At 40.0% G+C, this 16108-nt stretch overlaps 1 protein-coding gene across 1 annotated transcript in view; it reads left to right on the top strand.

Moving 5' to 3' along the window:
- Nucleotides 1-7394: 7394 nt before the first annotated feature.
- The window catches only part of gpc3 (glypican 3), a gene marked incomplete at both ends in the record, with an annotated part of 152823 nt that continues 144109 nt past the window's right edge, over nt 7395-16108 (top strand). Inside the window, one exon of the mRNA XM_080416658.1 lies at nt 7395-7566. Within this exon, the coding sequence (XP_080272784.1) occupies nt 7395-7566 (172 nt within the window). The remainder of the gene's footprint in view (nt 7567-16108) is intronic.

Raw genomic sequence — 16108 nt, 5'->3', positions numbered from 1 at the left:
GTCAACCAGGCTGGCAGTCCACCTTTTTTCTTTCTCTGGTTAATCCATTAAGACCGGGAAAGCATCTGAGTCATTTTAAGATTCCTTAAAAAATATATGTACAAGCTCATTACGTGCCACACTATGAGCTTGTAGATCTGCTATTTTTGAAAAATTGTGAAAATGTGTGCAAATCTTTGAATATATATATTTTTTTAAAGCAAACATTTTAATACAAATCTTTCTTTCTAAGGGGTCTCTGGAACAAAATATTTTGAGATCGGGGTCTGCGGCCAAATACAGTTTGATAACCCCTGATTATAGGAACATACTTTTTTTTTTTTACTTATGGATTTAGAAGACATTTGTAGAACCCCCAGAAGCAAAGATTTGAGTTACAAATGTTTGCTTGAAAAAACTATATGTTCAAAGATTAACACAAATTGTCATGATTTTCCAAAGAATTGCAGATATACAAGCACTATATAAGCTTGTAGATCTGCTATTTTTTAATAGCCAAAGTATAAGCTAATGGTTAAAGTGGTTCAAATCTAAAGTGACAGATGCGTTCCCGATCTTAATGGGTTCCGATAATCATCTTAAATATTTTTTTATTCAAGATGTACAGCAGTGGTTCTCAAACATTCTTATGTCGAGGACCCCCATATTGATATGCACGGTATTTTTATTTTGAAAGGATTTTGTGTCAGTGATGAAACCCCATAAGAGAAGATTTGTGTATTCTACAACTGTGTATAGTATATAGACAGTTGTAGAATTATGTACTACAGTAAATCGAATCTAACAACAAAATCTGTTTAGTCTCTTAGTAGGTTATAGGGAGATAACAGTGGACAGAGTGTGAAACTTATGATCTGAATTAGTCATTCATTCCCAGGGGGATAACTTCTAGTCAGTGAAATTAGACTGTTCCTCATTTAGCTGGGACCACTTGGAAATTCCTGAAGAACCACTGTGGTAGGTAGTGTTAATACAATCTAACTAAATTTCAAACATTTGCTACTAAAAGAAATTATGTCAAACTAGAAAAAGTGCTCCTCGGAGAACAGTTCTCCGCCAGGTCAGGTAGGTTATTGTGGGCCAGCAATGTTGATGGAATATGAAGAATCGGACAGATCCATCTTGATCACATGACTATAGAGATGTGTACCGATTTGCGTGACGTTTGGACAAAATCTGTAGGAGTAATATCAAAAAATGTCTTTAGCAAAAATCGCCCTCCTGGTTGCGCTATTATAGGGCAATGTCAAAAGGGTGACATTTGTTCCTCAACGTAGTGCGAATGTGCGTGCAAAGTTTCACCACAATCGGACGCTGCGTTCATGATTTGAGGCATTTTGTTCAATACGGGCCAGTCCTGCAAACTTTAGATGTCAATCTTAACCAATCAGAATGGAATATGAAAAATCAAACAGATTCGTCTTGATCACATGACTATAGAGATAATGTGTACAGATGTGCATGAAATGTGGATAAAATCTGAACGAGTAATATCAATCAAAAATTGTTTTACATAAGTTGGCCTCCTGGTGGCGCTATTAAAGGCAGATGTGAAAAATGCAGGGCAAATGTTTTTCCTTGGCCTCTAGGAGTGTGCATAAAAAGTTTTACGCAGATCGGTGCAGTTATAGGTAAAAACGTGAATCGGCCTGTTATAGCGCCACCATGAGGCTGATTTGAAAAATGTCAAGTGGCATTTCTTCCTCTGCCTAGTGGTAATGTGCGTGCAAAATTCCATGGAAATCGCACACTGCGTTCATGATTTGAGGCATTTTGTTCAAAATGGAGCACTCCTGCAAACTTTGGAAGCCAATCTTAGCCAATCAGGATGGAATATGAAAAATCTGAAAAACCTGTTTTGTTTAATGACTATAGAGATACTGTGTGCCGATTTGCATGATGTTTGGACAAAATCTGTAGGAGCACTGTTAAAAAATTAGTTTAGCAAAAATAGGCCTCTTGGTGGCGCTATAATAGGCCCATGTGAAGATTTTGGGGCAGAGGCTCTGCTCTGGCATCCAGGGAGTGTGTGTGTGCACAGTTTCGCTGCGACCAAGCCAACAATGCCGGAGATTAGCTGCTTGCAGAATGCAGACAGACACATGGACACGCGCACGCACGCACGGACGGATGGACAGGGTGCAAAACGTAGTCTCTGCCACGCCTTCGGCCTGGCGGAGACAATGATATGCTGCAGTGTCTTTACTTTTGATCCCACCAATCACAAGCCTCGTAGCCGATCAGCGAGAATGCATTCTGGGAAAGTAGGTTAAAGTTCAACCGGGGAAAGAAGGCAAATAAGGCAACGTTGGATTGAGACGAGACACCACGCACAATGTTTAGTCTCAATGATCAAATAAACCATAATACTTAAAAAACTAATACAAATAAGTCAATACAATAAAGATCATAATCACGTGGGACTATGCAGATTGGGTTTGTGTCGGAGTGGTGGTCTTTGGGGTCTTGGGGGTGGTTGGGTGGGAGTGGGGGTAGAATGGGAGATAGGGTTTACAAGGGTTACAGGTCACAAGCCTTCTGGCTCTCAGTGGCCACGCACTATTCAATGGAAAGAGACAAGAAAAATGTCTCGGCCGTTTTTAAACATTTTTGTTTTGGAAATTCTTGTTTTTCGAGAGAGGGGAGAGTCCAGTCAGTCCAGGGCTGCTGCGACCCAAAAACAGCAGATCATCAACACGACCTTGTGTCCAAAAAAAAAACTCAGGAATGTTTGTGTGAAGATTAAAAGAGCTACAAGACTGCAGGACTAATGCCGATCCCCACCCCCACAAAGAGAGAAACGAGCAGAAAAGATGCTCACACCATTTCATGCATCACCAAACTTTTTGTTGGCAAGAGACTGAGGAGGATTCAACACAGCAGCAGCATTAAGGTAACTAACATTGTAACATTATACTAGTGATGTTGTATCCATTTGAAATGAATCAACAACATGGGCTACAATGTAGCCCATGTTGTTGATTCATTTCAAATGGCCCACCCAAAACTCCATGCGTAGCCCTATCATTTAACCTGTGATATTCCACAACCATTGTAATCGCACAAGACTCGTGTAGTGTAGACACTCGATTCGCTCCAAATGTTTCATTGAAAAAATGCGAGTTTCTTTCTAGTTCTACATTTCGTTCCACTACTATGATTACTTCATTTAGAAACCACGGGAAACACGTTTAACGTGTTTCCCGTAGTTTCTAAATGAAGTAATCAGTAGTCCAAGTACCAAGATGGCTACAATATTTAGTATTTCTGAATCGATAAATAAAAAAACGTATCCCCCTTTTTTTTTAAAAACGAATTGGTGTTCAATTTTGCGACGGGTTTTAAAGCTCGAGGTGAATTTGGTTTATCCTGGTTACATTTTATAATTTCATAATTGCCAAGGTGATGGATATGTAGTCTTAATTGTGAATGACGTGATTAAAAACGGATGTGGTATTAAATGTGATCATAGTTTTATTGATGGGGTCCATCACGTTGGCGCCACTTTCACCAGCCAGACTGTGTGTGTGTGTCTTCAAACAGAAAAGAAACTCCAGGCTTTAACATTAGGTCAAACTTTATTGATGTCCATTACGTTGGTTATTAACCTGTAGAAATTATCCTTTTACATCGTGTCTCCTGTTCAGTAAACACTTTAGGTTGTTATACTCAACCTCCTGTTTTCACCCGTTTAGATATTTTAGATTTATGAAAAACAAAAAAGACAAATGAGGGCCAACTTGAGTTGAAATCGCACTATGCAAAATAAAAATGTGCAGTTGTGAGATTGGAACAAGAACATATTGGTCTTCAGCTTTAAGTGCAATAGGCCTACTACTGTCATTATTGAGCTACAGGGTAAAGTTTTCAACCATAACAAAACAAAACACTTAGGTAGGTCTAAACTAAAAGTAATAAGTTACAACTAGGCTACTCTAAAAAGCAATTGTAGTATATTATGACCTTGTCCTTAACGCCATGCACGCACAGTCCGTACTGTTTACATCCACAAAGTCTTTGTTATCATTTGTTTATGTTTATACTAGTATATTTACACAATTTGCAAATTACTCCCATTATAGGTTTTGGGGACTTTTCCTAACATGATTTAACATAACAGACATCCAGCAATGTCAAATCAATCTGGGTTAAAGGATGGCGTTAAATATTCATGTCAATCGATTGTGTTTTCTTTCAGAAGGTCCAGGCAGGGTGGAGGAGGGTGACATCTGCTCCATCACATCTCCTCTGGCCTCATGGTTCTCCAGCTAAGGTGCATCTAGTGTAGTTAGTCAAATACTCTGATATCTACTGCCCTGGTTGCTCCTTTTGGCTGGAGGACTAAAATGAACTTCAGAATCTGCTTTATTGTCACGTCACATAGGTTTACTGGTGTAAAGAAGTGTGTGAAAATATTATTTTTTTGTGCCATTTGTAGTTTTCAGGAAGGGAAGACGAATAGAGAGCAGAGCAAGGAAAACAAGGATAGAAACGGGTAAAAAAAAATCAATTGTTCCTGAATTGAGTATAGTGACAAATATATGCATATAGTAACAGGGGTATATGAAGTAAAACATAGTTGCAGATGTGTACATGAGGTGCAGCAATAGAACGGTAACGGATATTGAACTATTTTGCAAATAGTCTCACATGCAGGTGAGATATAAAGGGAGGAAACAGAAAAAAGCTCTGGTGTTTCTGTCATTTATACTGGACTCGAGACAAATCTATGTGTGATGTCATGAAAAACACAGGAAGCAGTTCCTGTGTTTTTCATATAACTTGATACCTCTGTGTGTGTGTGTGTGTGTATAACCGGCCACTCGGCCAGCAGTGTGTGTGCAGTGCAAACTGGAAGATATGTTACCATAATGCTCTAACAATCGATGTAAATGGTCCATGTTGATTGATTAGCGTAAACATAGGCCCTGTCCTGTGTTCATATGTTGTACCGTAGACCTGGCAGTAACAAAGTGCTCACAGTGCAGATAGTAACTTGTAGATCTACTGCAGTTTGTGCACTTCAAGTACTGTCGGTCGCCTACCCTTTACCTCAGTTGTGGTCCTGTTTTGCATAGTGGGTTTGGAAACCTTTATTTATGTCTCAAAAAGAATATTAAGGTTTTACCCTCAATTTTACAACTGCAATTGCTTTACCCTCAATTGCAATGCTTTTTAAACGTAAGAAAATACATTAAAATAAGATAAGGTTATTGGTCAGTTGGGTTTACCAGTGGGGGCGTACAGGTGGGTTTACGGGGAGTTTTGATGGTTTGCTTCCAGCTTCTGTACTCTTGTGCTGTGCAAATCCATGCAAAGCTCTCTGTGACTCAAGAGTTCAACCAAAGAAGAAATAAACTGAAAGTGTTTTTAAATGAATGACGCTATCTGAAGTTGCTGCGGCCGGGCAGTGTTTGACATGAGACTGCTGCTGTCAGATCCACTAAACATGAAGTCATGTTGACATTCTGTCTTGCTGTTTTCGGGTGGATGACTTCGCAATTTTAATACTGGCCAAAAGACTAGAAAGAAAAATTGCACAGTATCCATCTGTAATCCGCCAGATGTTGTGGTCAACTCCACCTTTTGCATATGACATTGTAAATCTCAGATCTGTAACTGTTTCAGTGAAAGTGTAATAAAAGTTTAAAATCTAATAGTAGCCTATTTTCTTGTCCTTAACAGAGTAGTTCACCCCAAAAAACGACTTGTTTTCTATCAATTACACACCCCATGAAGCCTTGAATTCATTTTCTTTTAGATTATTTAGTTTTTGTCACATTCTTAAGCCAATATTTTGATGACCGGCAGAGTCTCCTATTGTCATCAAATTATTGGCTCAGGAATGCGACAAAAACAAAAACATCTCCATGAATTCAAGGCTTCATGGGGTATGTAATTGATAGAAAATGTGTGTTTTTTTGGGTCAACTGCTCATTTTAATGTAACTCTTGGGTGACAATACACATGGTGACCACTAGATGGCAGCATGTTCACATTTATTGGTGACTAGCGCAAGAAATGAAATGTCTAGTATTATGATTGTTGTGGAAACAGAGAATACTGTTCTAAGATCCTCAATTATCTGAGATGAAGATGTCCTTTATGTTCTCCGTGAAGCATCAAAGTAAGTTTGTAGGCCTACAGTTCCGAGTTAATAGAAACTAGAGAATGTATTTATGAGATTTTGCCCTTTACAGTTTGGGCTTTCTTCCTCCTGTCCCTGTTTAAATAATAAAAGCACCTGCTGTTCACACACAGCAACTATTCCTACCTCTACTGAGTCTAGAGGATGGCCTCATTGCATCGTAGGCTACGCAAACGCCAGTGCCATTTATCTAACAGGTGGGGGCACAGACGACAGTAATTCATCCCTTGGCTTCAGTGCGATCACAGAGGGCAATGATTCAGTTGAGGTAATTATTACAGGCTGTGAATGCGCATAGCTCCACTCGAATAGCAAAACGCTCGCCCCAAAACACAGTCGCCTCGGGGCAAATCCGGCGACCTCGGAACGGTCACCACCTGGTATTCCTAAACGTAACCTCCGTAAAACTATGCCTAAACCTAACCTTATTCCTAAACCTAATCTTATTCTTAAAAGTAACCTCATTAAACTATGCCTAAATCTAACTTAGTTATTCCTTTCATTTAATGTCACTATGAATTGAATACATGGGGACCCCATTTGAAACCAAGCCATTAGGCTTTCATGGGCTTTTCAATCCTATTTAGTTGACCCTGTATTTAAACTACTTTCATGTGCACATTTCTAAATAAAGTATTCAATCAATCAATCCTAAACTTAACCTCAGTAAAACTATGCCTAAACCTAACCTTATTCCTAAACGTAACCTCAGTAAAACTATGCCTAACCCTAAACGTATTCCCAACCTTATCATCCTCAGTAAAACAAATCCAAGAATACAAGAACCGATGGGGGCGAGCGGTCCGCGGAAAAAAAATGGGGGCGAGCGTGTTTTGGGGCGAGTCTTGCCGGTTACCCTCCACTCCACGTTGTGTGGCGCGCGCTTTGGAGAACGCGCGCAGCGCAGGGTTGATTCGGGTCTCATTCATTGTGAGCGGCCAGCTGAGAGCAATCCAGCCAGAGCCAGGGATACTATACTGGTGAAGAGGCTGTTAAGTTGCAGGCATCCAGCCACACAGGTTCAAACAGCTCTCTCTCTCTCTCTCTCTCTCTCTCTCTCTCTCTCTCTCTCCACTCACCGTCCATCAATCAGCCCCAAGCAGAGAAACAACAATGATGTTCACCAGAGGAGCTGCAGTATCTGTCTCACCTTCTACCCGCAATCACAGGAAGAACACCCCTCTTTTTTAACTTTTTGATCTCGTCTCTTGTAGTTTATACTCGGTGTTTTGGGGTCGTATGTGCCATGGTTAGTCTATCCGTGCACGATGCGCTCTTGCTGCTGTGCGTCTTGTTGGTCCAGCTGTTCGGGCTGATGCCCGGCGGACAGGGGTCCGTGCCAGACTGCCACGAGGTGCGCGCTGCGTTCCAGGCTGTCCACCCGGGCTCCAGATGGGTGCCCGAGACCCCCGTTCCAGGTAAAGAAAGATTGGGCAGCTTTTGATTGATTGAATGAATATTGTATTAGACAGAAATGCAAACAGCACGGGTACAGTCATACACCTGGTCTAAAAGGATAACACAAAAAAAAGTCCAGTGGACTTGTTTCCATTGAGGTCCACCACTTGAACCCTATAGCAGATATTTGGCTCAAGATAAACCTAAGATTTTAGAGTTCAACTATTATTTTAATAGGGATATTTCACTTTCAAATAAAAATAAACACAGGAGAAAAAAGTAATGGAAAAATCACGGCCCCCTCACGCATTATTAGAAGGACATTCTAATGCGTGAGGGGGCGTGATCTTTCCATTACTTTTTCCATTTTTTAAAACGATGTTTATTTTATTTGAAAGAGAAATATCCCCTTAAGTCTACTTTGTGAGCTCTCAGGCTGCTAAACAATGCACATGAAAGTCACATAATGTTGGAATATGGAAAACATAATTTGCCTTAAATTGTTTATTGTTGACTTCATGTTGTCATTATTAGCCCATTAGGAACAAAGCCACCATGAAATGGTTCTGTTAGCTTCATGCTTGTTAACTTCTGTCATTACTTTTGTAACCAGATGTCAGTTGTTTAGATGTTTTGTGGGTTTTGTTTGTTGGTTTGATGATGATGATGACGACGTGTGGGATACCTCAAAGTACTCAGTAAAATCATCAGTGTTAATTGGATTGGATCTGTTTGGCTCCATTTATACATTCTGAGTGTTAAATTAACAGAAAAGGGAAACACCCAACTCAAACCAAAAAGCTTGATAAAAACAGTGCAGCTTTTATAGCAAAAAGGACTGTTGATGAGAGAGATAATGGTAATAATACACAGTAGGCCTACTTTTTGGATTGCCCTGAAAACAGTCTTCTCAAATATGCAGTTATTTTTTATTTATTCATTAATTATTTAAAGTTGTTATTTCTCAGGCTGTTGTAATTCACATTCATGGATCTGGTTGACTTGAAGGGAAACGTGTTTGGACAAAAACAGCCTCAGTCAAATGATCTGAAACATGGAAATGTAAAACTTATAATATATTAACCTGGATCAGTCAAACCATCTATTATGAACAACAACACATTTCCTCTATGCTCTGCAGAATACGGCAGTTTGTAATGATGATGGAGCCTGTTGCTTTATCATACAGTAAAATGTATATCCTACACATAAAAATCCTAGGTGTTAAAGGTTATGTAAGTGATATTTATTGATTAAACCAAGTGTTTTTGTTAAGAAGTTAAATCTCTAGATTATCATAGCATTCATTGTTAAAGAGTGTTTGTTCAGTAAAAGGGGGTCTCTTCAGCCCTTTAGTAGCCTAAACAAAACACATTTTCAGGTCGGGATACCAATTTTATCCAATCAATAGAGAGAACTCATACTGTACATGATACAGAAGTAAATTGGTAATGATGAAACAATATAATGATATTGAGCAGACAATATTGGAATTGGAACACCATAAAATTGAAGTTGATAAATGGATTCTCTCTCCTAATTGGGTGAAATTGGTGTCCCGATCAGAAACTGTATTTTCTGTTTATTGAACACACTATAAAACAAACACGCCTGTAATGACACGCCCAAAATAGGGAGGCCAGTTTTAAAGTGATTAATGATTGCATGGTTGCAGAAAGAAAACAAGTATCCATAAGTGTCTATCTAAAATCAGATTAATCTGCAAAAAACATTCAGAGGTGGAGGGAATATGGATAAAAGACCTGAATGTTGAGGTTAAATATGAAAGCTAGGGGGTGGCAGTTGCCAATCCTCTGGAACCCCAAATGGCGCCCATGCTTCTTACCTCTGTTGCCATTGTCCTGCTCCTGTGATGCACCAGATATGCCCGGTGGAACCCCCTTTCTACTCTATAACAATGATTACTATCAGAATATAGAGCTTTTTTATACATTTGTTTTAATAAAGAAATGTCACTTACACCCGCTTTAATTTATCCATTTGTAACTCAGAGTGTGCAAATGTAACCAAATGGACTCTTAACCACTTGAACCCCAGCATCCAAAATCTGAAGGGAACATTAGCAAAAAATAGCTGATCTACAAGCATTGCATCGATCACATCGCATTGTGAGCTTGTGGATCTGCTTTTTTTGGCGAAGAGATTTGGTGTAGATGGATAAAAAGGGTCCAAGTGAACTCGGGTCCAGTTTACTATGTGTAGCGAGTTTAAGTGGTTAAGGGTCCATTTGTTTAAGGGTCCATTTGGTTACATTTGTACACTCAGGGTTACATTTGCACTTACGACTTGACTCTGAATGTTGTGTTTTTAATGTAGTGCCAGTGAGAGGAAGTGGTGCAGAGATGAATGATTTTGATGAGCTTCATTCACTCCCACTGGATTTTAAAGCAGAAATAATGCTAAATGTTCTGTGATTCCATTCCCCCTCGCCATCAGACAGAGAATGATTTAGAAAAACATACATGGGAGATACGCACCAGGCACACCTTATATGACCTGACCCGTGTCATGTAAAATCTACATTACACCTGGATATTATTCTTTGGTGACATATCTTTTTATTGTTTCCTTTGCACTCTTTATGTAACCATTTATGTGATCTGTCTCTCTGTCTGTCTGTCTAATCTATCTACCATTTACACTGTTGACTAGGGTTCGGTTGCACTAGTTTAGTCTCTCTGGATGAGAGCATCTGTCTAAATAACTAAATTGTAAACTGTAATGATCCAAAGTCAAGCTTGAGGTCTTCAACCTGGGGTAGTAAACATTTAGCAGTCAGCAAAAGGCAAATAATAGCTAGCATTAATAGGGAGATAATTGGCCATTGAGCCACCAATTAAACCTTCCATTCTTTCAGTTACCTGAAGAGAAATCTGTATTCCACATCATTTACAGTATAGAACACCTCTGTGCGTATGTTGTACATAGTTGAATGTGTGTTCTGCAGGGTTCGTACACTATGTCTTAATTATTATAATAATCGGTCGTCATAGAAACGTATGCCGATGCCCTAAGCAGCTTCTCTGTATATGAACCTCATGCAAAAAACAAAAGTGGTTCCGGTTTGTTCTGGTTTGGACTTATAACGATGAATTATGGATAAACAATATTACTGTTTATGCAGGCCTGCCTTGTTAACCATATGCACCCTTTTTATATATTTTACTCTACTCATATCAGGAATATTTGGAATATCTGACCTGTTTTCCTTGTTCTTTCCTTTCCTGAAAACTACAAATGATGGAGGCTTGTACCTTTTTACACATGTAAACCCGTGATGTGACAGTGAAATTGAAGTTGAGCCCTAGCATCCCTATTCTGGGGGCGAACATTCCGCAAAAATACCTGATGTACAAGCTCACAACGTGTCGCTATTTTCGACAAAGATATCTAGTGTAGAGCAGAAACAGGAGTGGTCCTCCTAGTTGGTATAGAGCTCTGGGAGACTGGTCAACAAAGTATATTTAATAAGCTGTTAAATATTCATTCGTTAAAATGTCATATGTGTGTGGTCTCTGGTGTTTTTCATGTGCTATTTATATTGCTGGTTGTTGATGAAACTGGAATATGGCAGAGGATACATTGAGGCAAATAATTCTTGTTTACTTATGTGTGGGTAACTATGACTGTGGCTCGTCTCTGAAATCTTTTTATGGATGCGATGATGACTCACAACCGAAAGGACAGAGAACCTTCAGACGGTGGGGGGAAAAACATCATATAAACCTGGGAGATCATATTTCATATTTTCAACCTTGTGGGCTTCATGAAAGCTGTTTTTTCTCCACTCATTTATGTCCACTTATGTAAGTTTTGCACAAAAATGACTATTACCAAAACAACTCCAATAACGGTCGGTCGTATTCCCGTGTACACTTTTTCACCATGTAATCAGTACAATGTCAACTCATCCTACAGTATGTTTGCTTCATGAAATAATGAATGATTCAATCAATCAATCAATGCTCCTTTATGATTTTTCAGTCTGACGTACTTGATATTTTATTTCTCTCATATTTCTTTCACATAAACGCTACCATCGCTAATAGCCTGAATATATAGTCCGGACGGAGATATAGTCAGTTGTGAGATTGGGAGGTCATGGTTCAATCCCCGACGAGTCAATGCCTCTCTTCTTGGCACTGACTCAGCATCTCGGATTGGATTGGGATAAGTCTCTCTGACATACTAGTGTCATGTCCAGGGGTTTACTTCTACATCAAGCTGCCTCACGTTAGAGGAACAGGATATAGGCTCCTGACCTATGGACCACTTGGCTCAGGAACCGTTGGTTCCCAAACAATGCTACTTACTTAAGGAACACTTTGACACATAGACTGGGCGGTCTGGGAACCTTCTGATTACAAGACGGCCTCTATAGAATTAGAAATAGCATGCCTTTTCTGGGGGGAACATTCGCCAAAAATAGCAGATCTAGAAGCTGACTGATGTCACAGCTTGTAGATCTGATCTGCTATTTTTGGCAAAGAGATTTGGTGTAGACGGAAACAAGCAGTCCAAGTAGAGTTGTAACTCAGGTCCGTTTCACTCAGACTAGAGGGTTTAAAGGTAGGGTAAGTGATTTGCAATTATTCAAATAATTGCAAAATGGGTCTATGTTCTGATAGAGCTCGTTACTATAGAGTGTCCTGTCCATATAAAGAGTCTCCATGTCTCTCCAGCTCTTTATAAAACAGAAAATGTATTTTGTAGTTTTTTTTTTTTTTTTGTAGTTTCATTTCCAATTTTATCCAACCAGGACAGAGAACTCAATCAGGATATAGATTAAACAAGTGAAATTGGAAGTGATGACACTAAGAAATGAGCAGACAAAATTTTAACTGGAACACTATACAAATTAAGCTTAAAAATGGGTACTTTCTCCTGATTGGCTGAGATTTTGACACCTACCGAAAAATGTATTTTCTGTTTATTAAAGAGCTGGAGAGACAGGGAGACATCTGTTACTGAAAAAACACTCTATAGCAATGATTACTATCAGAATATAGTATTTTAACCTTTTAACAAAATACTTTTTGTTTTAACCAAAAAATATCACTTACCCTACCTTTAAGTGCTTCTTCCACCACTGGTTGGCTGCAGGTTGGTGGAGTTGAATTCTAATAGTTGTACACGTGTTGCCAAAAGCTACGCTCAACCTGTTGTTTTCTACCTCCAGCATTGTTCTGCTGGGACCCAAGAGTACAGCAAAGAAATGCTGATCTGTGGGAGTCGAGCTTCCATCTTCACTGGGTGTTTGTGTGTGTGTGCGCGCGCGTGCGGGGTCCCTGTGGATGCTGTATGCAACTTGTCAAGGTTTCATGGCAAAACATGTAAATACCTCACTCTGTGTGTGTGTGTCAGAGACTGTGGGGGTGGGACCAGGGTCATGTAAGCTTGTGTCAAGGCTTCACATGACAAAACATGGACTACATCAGGTCACGCACATTAGGACATGACAGTTTATTCACTGCGTGTGTTTGTTCGTTTGCAAATGTGTGCGCACAGTACTTTTCGTTTTGATCTTTGTTGTGCTGCTTTCGCAAGGATAATCAGGGGCGCCGATTTATAACCAGGGACGCATGCACATTTCCAGACATAGTTACAAAGTGCTTTACAGAGCAGGATAATGGCAATGTCTTGGCCAGGTCTCACTTGCAAAGAGGTTTCATACTGTACCTCAATGTGACTATCCTGGTTAAATAAAGGTTACATATACACTGTGCAGAAAAAACTAATGTTAATTTATTTGCCTTAATAATCAAAACTAGTGATCGACCGATTATGGTTCTTCAGTGGCCGATGCCGATATTTAGAGAATAAGGAAGGCCGATGGCAGATCAAAAAACGATTATCTTTTTAAAATTTTATTATTTATATATTTTTTTCAGAACAGTAACACACATAACTAAAACCAACAACAAGCAGAACTGCCCTGGCTGGTAGTTTTCTCCCACAAATGAACAAATCTAGTTATGAACCTGGGTTTAGATACCAGTGCACTTGTTCATGGACATAGAAAGCTGTGATCGGTGTTGTAAACTACAGATAGGCAAAACAAAAAAGAATCGGCCAAAAATAGACTAAAATCGACATTCTCACAGAAGTAGCAGAGTAGCCACCATGAGTTTTTCACAGAATCAAACTGCAAACTTGAACTTGTTGTTTCAATACAGGAGCTTCTGTAGAGGAGAGATGATCATGTATGTATACGGTTTGTGTGTAATGTTCCGTATTGTTTTTTGGATGCCAACGAAAGACCACCAGATGCTGACCTTTCAGTAATTAGTGGTGGGGTCAGGTCGGCATGGCGTCGTGCTGTCCATGGGAGTCATTAGCGGATGTGTTTATGCTGCCAACGCCATCGGAGATTGAACAACATTGAACAACACTCGGGCGCCGGGCGGGCGCGTCTAATGGGCAGATTAATTTGACCCAGAGCGACGGCTTCTTTCTGTCCAATTAAACACTGATCTGGCTTTGGTTTGATTATGCTCCTTTGAAAAAAATATGTTAGTTTACAAGTAGAGCCTCCGTGTTTGTGTGTTGCCTCATTGGTTTATGAAGCCTCCCGACAAACAGAAGATCTATTTCAAGTTCGTGGTTGCAGCTTTCAGAATGTTGTTGCTTCATCAAAACAACTGAAAGTAGAGCAGATTGCAAAACACTAAAAATACTAAAGTCAGTTGTAATACCCTGCAGCTAGTGATTTTAATAATACTATATCTTATGTTAGTTGAAAATGGTGTTATAATTATTCCATTTATGCTTATGGTTTGTGGAAAGTGTCAGTGTGTTCCTCTGCCCTGGAGAGAGAGCCATGGATCCCCACATGCCTTAGTAGGTGATGGATAATTTATGCTCATAATGAACAGACTTTAACATATTCTATATCTTAACACAAGCTGTTTATTCCCCACTGTCTCCATTATTAAAGTTGCATGCTGATAGCTTCCTAATTGGTGCTGAGAAACTGAGAGACAGGTTTGTGGGTTTGGAGACTCAGAGCTTGTTAAAGATGCGAGCAGAGGGACATCTCTCTCTCTCTCTCTCTCTCTCTCTCTCTCTCTCCCCATTCTGTCTCTCGTTCTCTCTGTCTGTCTCTCTCTCGCTCTGTCTCTCCCTCTCCCTCTCTCCGTCTCTCTCTCTCCCTCCCTCTCGCTGTCTCTCACTCTCCCTCTCTCTCTCTCCTCTCTCCCACTCTATCTCTCTCTCTGTCGCTCTCCCTCTCTCATCTCTTTCCTCTCTGTTTCTCTCTCGCTCTGTCTCTCCGTCTCTCTCTCCCTCCCTCTCTCTCGCTCTGTCTCTCCGTCTCTCTCTCCCTCCCTCTCGCTGTCTCTCACTCTCTCTCCCTCTCTCGCTCTCTCTCTCTCCTCTCTCCCACTCTATCTCTCTCTCTCTGTCGCTCTCCCTCTCTCATCTCTTTCCTCTCTGTTTCTCTCTCGCTCTGTCTCTCCCTCTCTCTCTCTCTCCGTCCCTCTCTCTCGCTCTGTCTCTCACTCTCTCTCCCTCTCTCTCCTCTCTCCCACTCAATTTCTCTCTCTGTCGCTCTCCCTCTCTCATCTCTTTCCTCTCTGTTTCTCTCTCCCTCTCTCTGTGCTCCCTCTCTCTGCCCGTCTTTCTCTGTCTCCCTTTCTCTGTCTCTCTCTCTCTCTCTCTCTCTCTCTCTCTCTCTCTCTCTCTCTCTCTCTCTCTCTCTCTCTCTCTCTCTCTCTCTCTCTCTCTCTCTCTCTCGAAACAGCAATTCAGGCATTGAATGTGGAGGCTGTGTCAACCGTAGGGCAATCAATGCGTTTGAATCTTGCTTGTTAAAGGCATTTAAGGATCTTGAAAAAGCTATTGTGTGTGTCGACCGGCCCGGCCAATAACCACAGAGTATTGACTGAACACACACGGTGATTAGCAGCTATCACCTTGAACCTAAAATGTACACAGAGGAAATTTGCATCTAAATTGCACTTTAGTCCACACTGTGTCTCCATCTGTTTGACCACCAGGACAGCTTTAACAAGACTGGGTCAAAACCCAGTATGGCTGGAGCTTGTATGGCCAACGTGTGAAATGTCGGTCAATTTGTAAGAGGGATAGAGTGACTTTGATGTGGATTCCTGCATAATATCAGTGGTGTAAAAAGTACTAACTTTTTTTTACTGCAATGTAAAAATACTCTGTTATAAGTAAAAGTCCAAAAGTATTGGTATCAAAATATACTTAAAGTACCAAAGTAAAAGTATTCATTACACAGAATGTCCCATTTCAGAAGTTTTCAAATGTATAAAATGTATAAAAACCTTTTGAAAATAGCAGATCTACAAGCTCACAATGCGTCGTATCGCAACACATTGTGAGCTTGTAGATCGGCTATTTTCAAATGGCTGAAATGTATATAGGACTGAAGTGGGTAATGTATGTTTTGTAATAATAATCCAAATCTACAAAGTAACTAGTAACTAAAGTTTTCAAATAATTGTAGTGGAGTAAAAGTATAATATATGCCTCTGAGATGTAGTGGAGTAGAAGTAAAAGTACTGAAAATTGGAA

Source organism: Gymnoscopelus braueri (genome assembly GCF_963280865.1).
Source record: "Gymnoscopelus braueri genome assembly, chromosome: 20".
NCBI classification, from domain to species: domain Eukaryota; kingdom Metazoa; phylum Chordata; class Actinopteri; order Myctophiformes; family Myctophidae; genus Gymnoscopelus; species Gymnoscopelus braueri.
The sequence above is the reverse complement of the archived record's forward strand: the minus strand, read 5'-3'. Positions and strand labels throughout refer to the sequence as shown.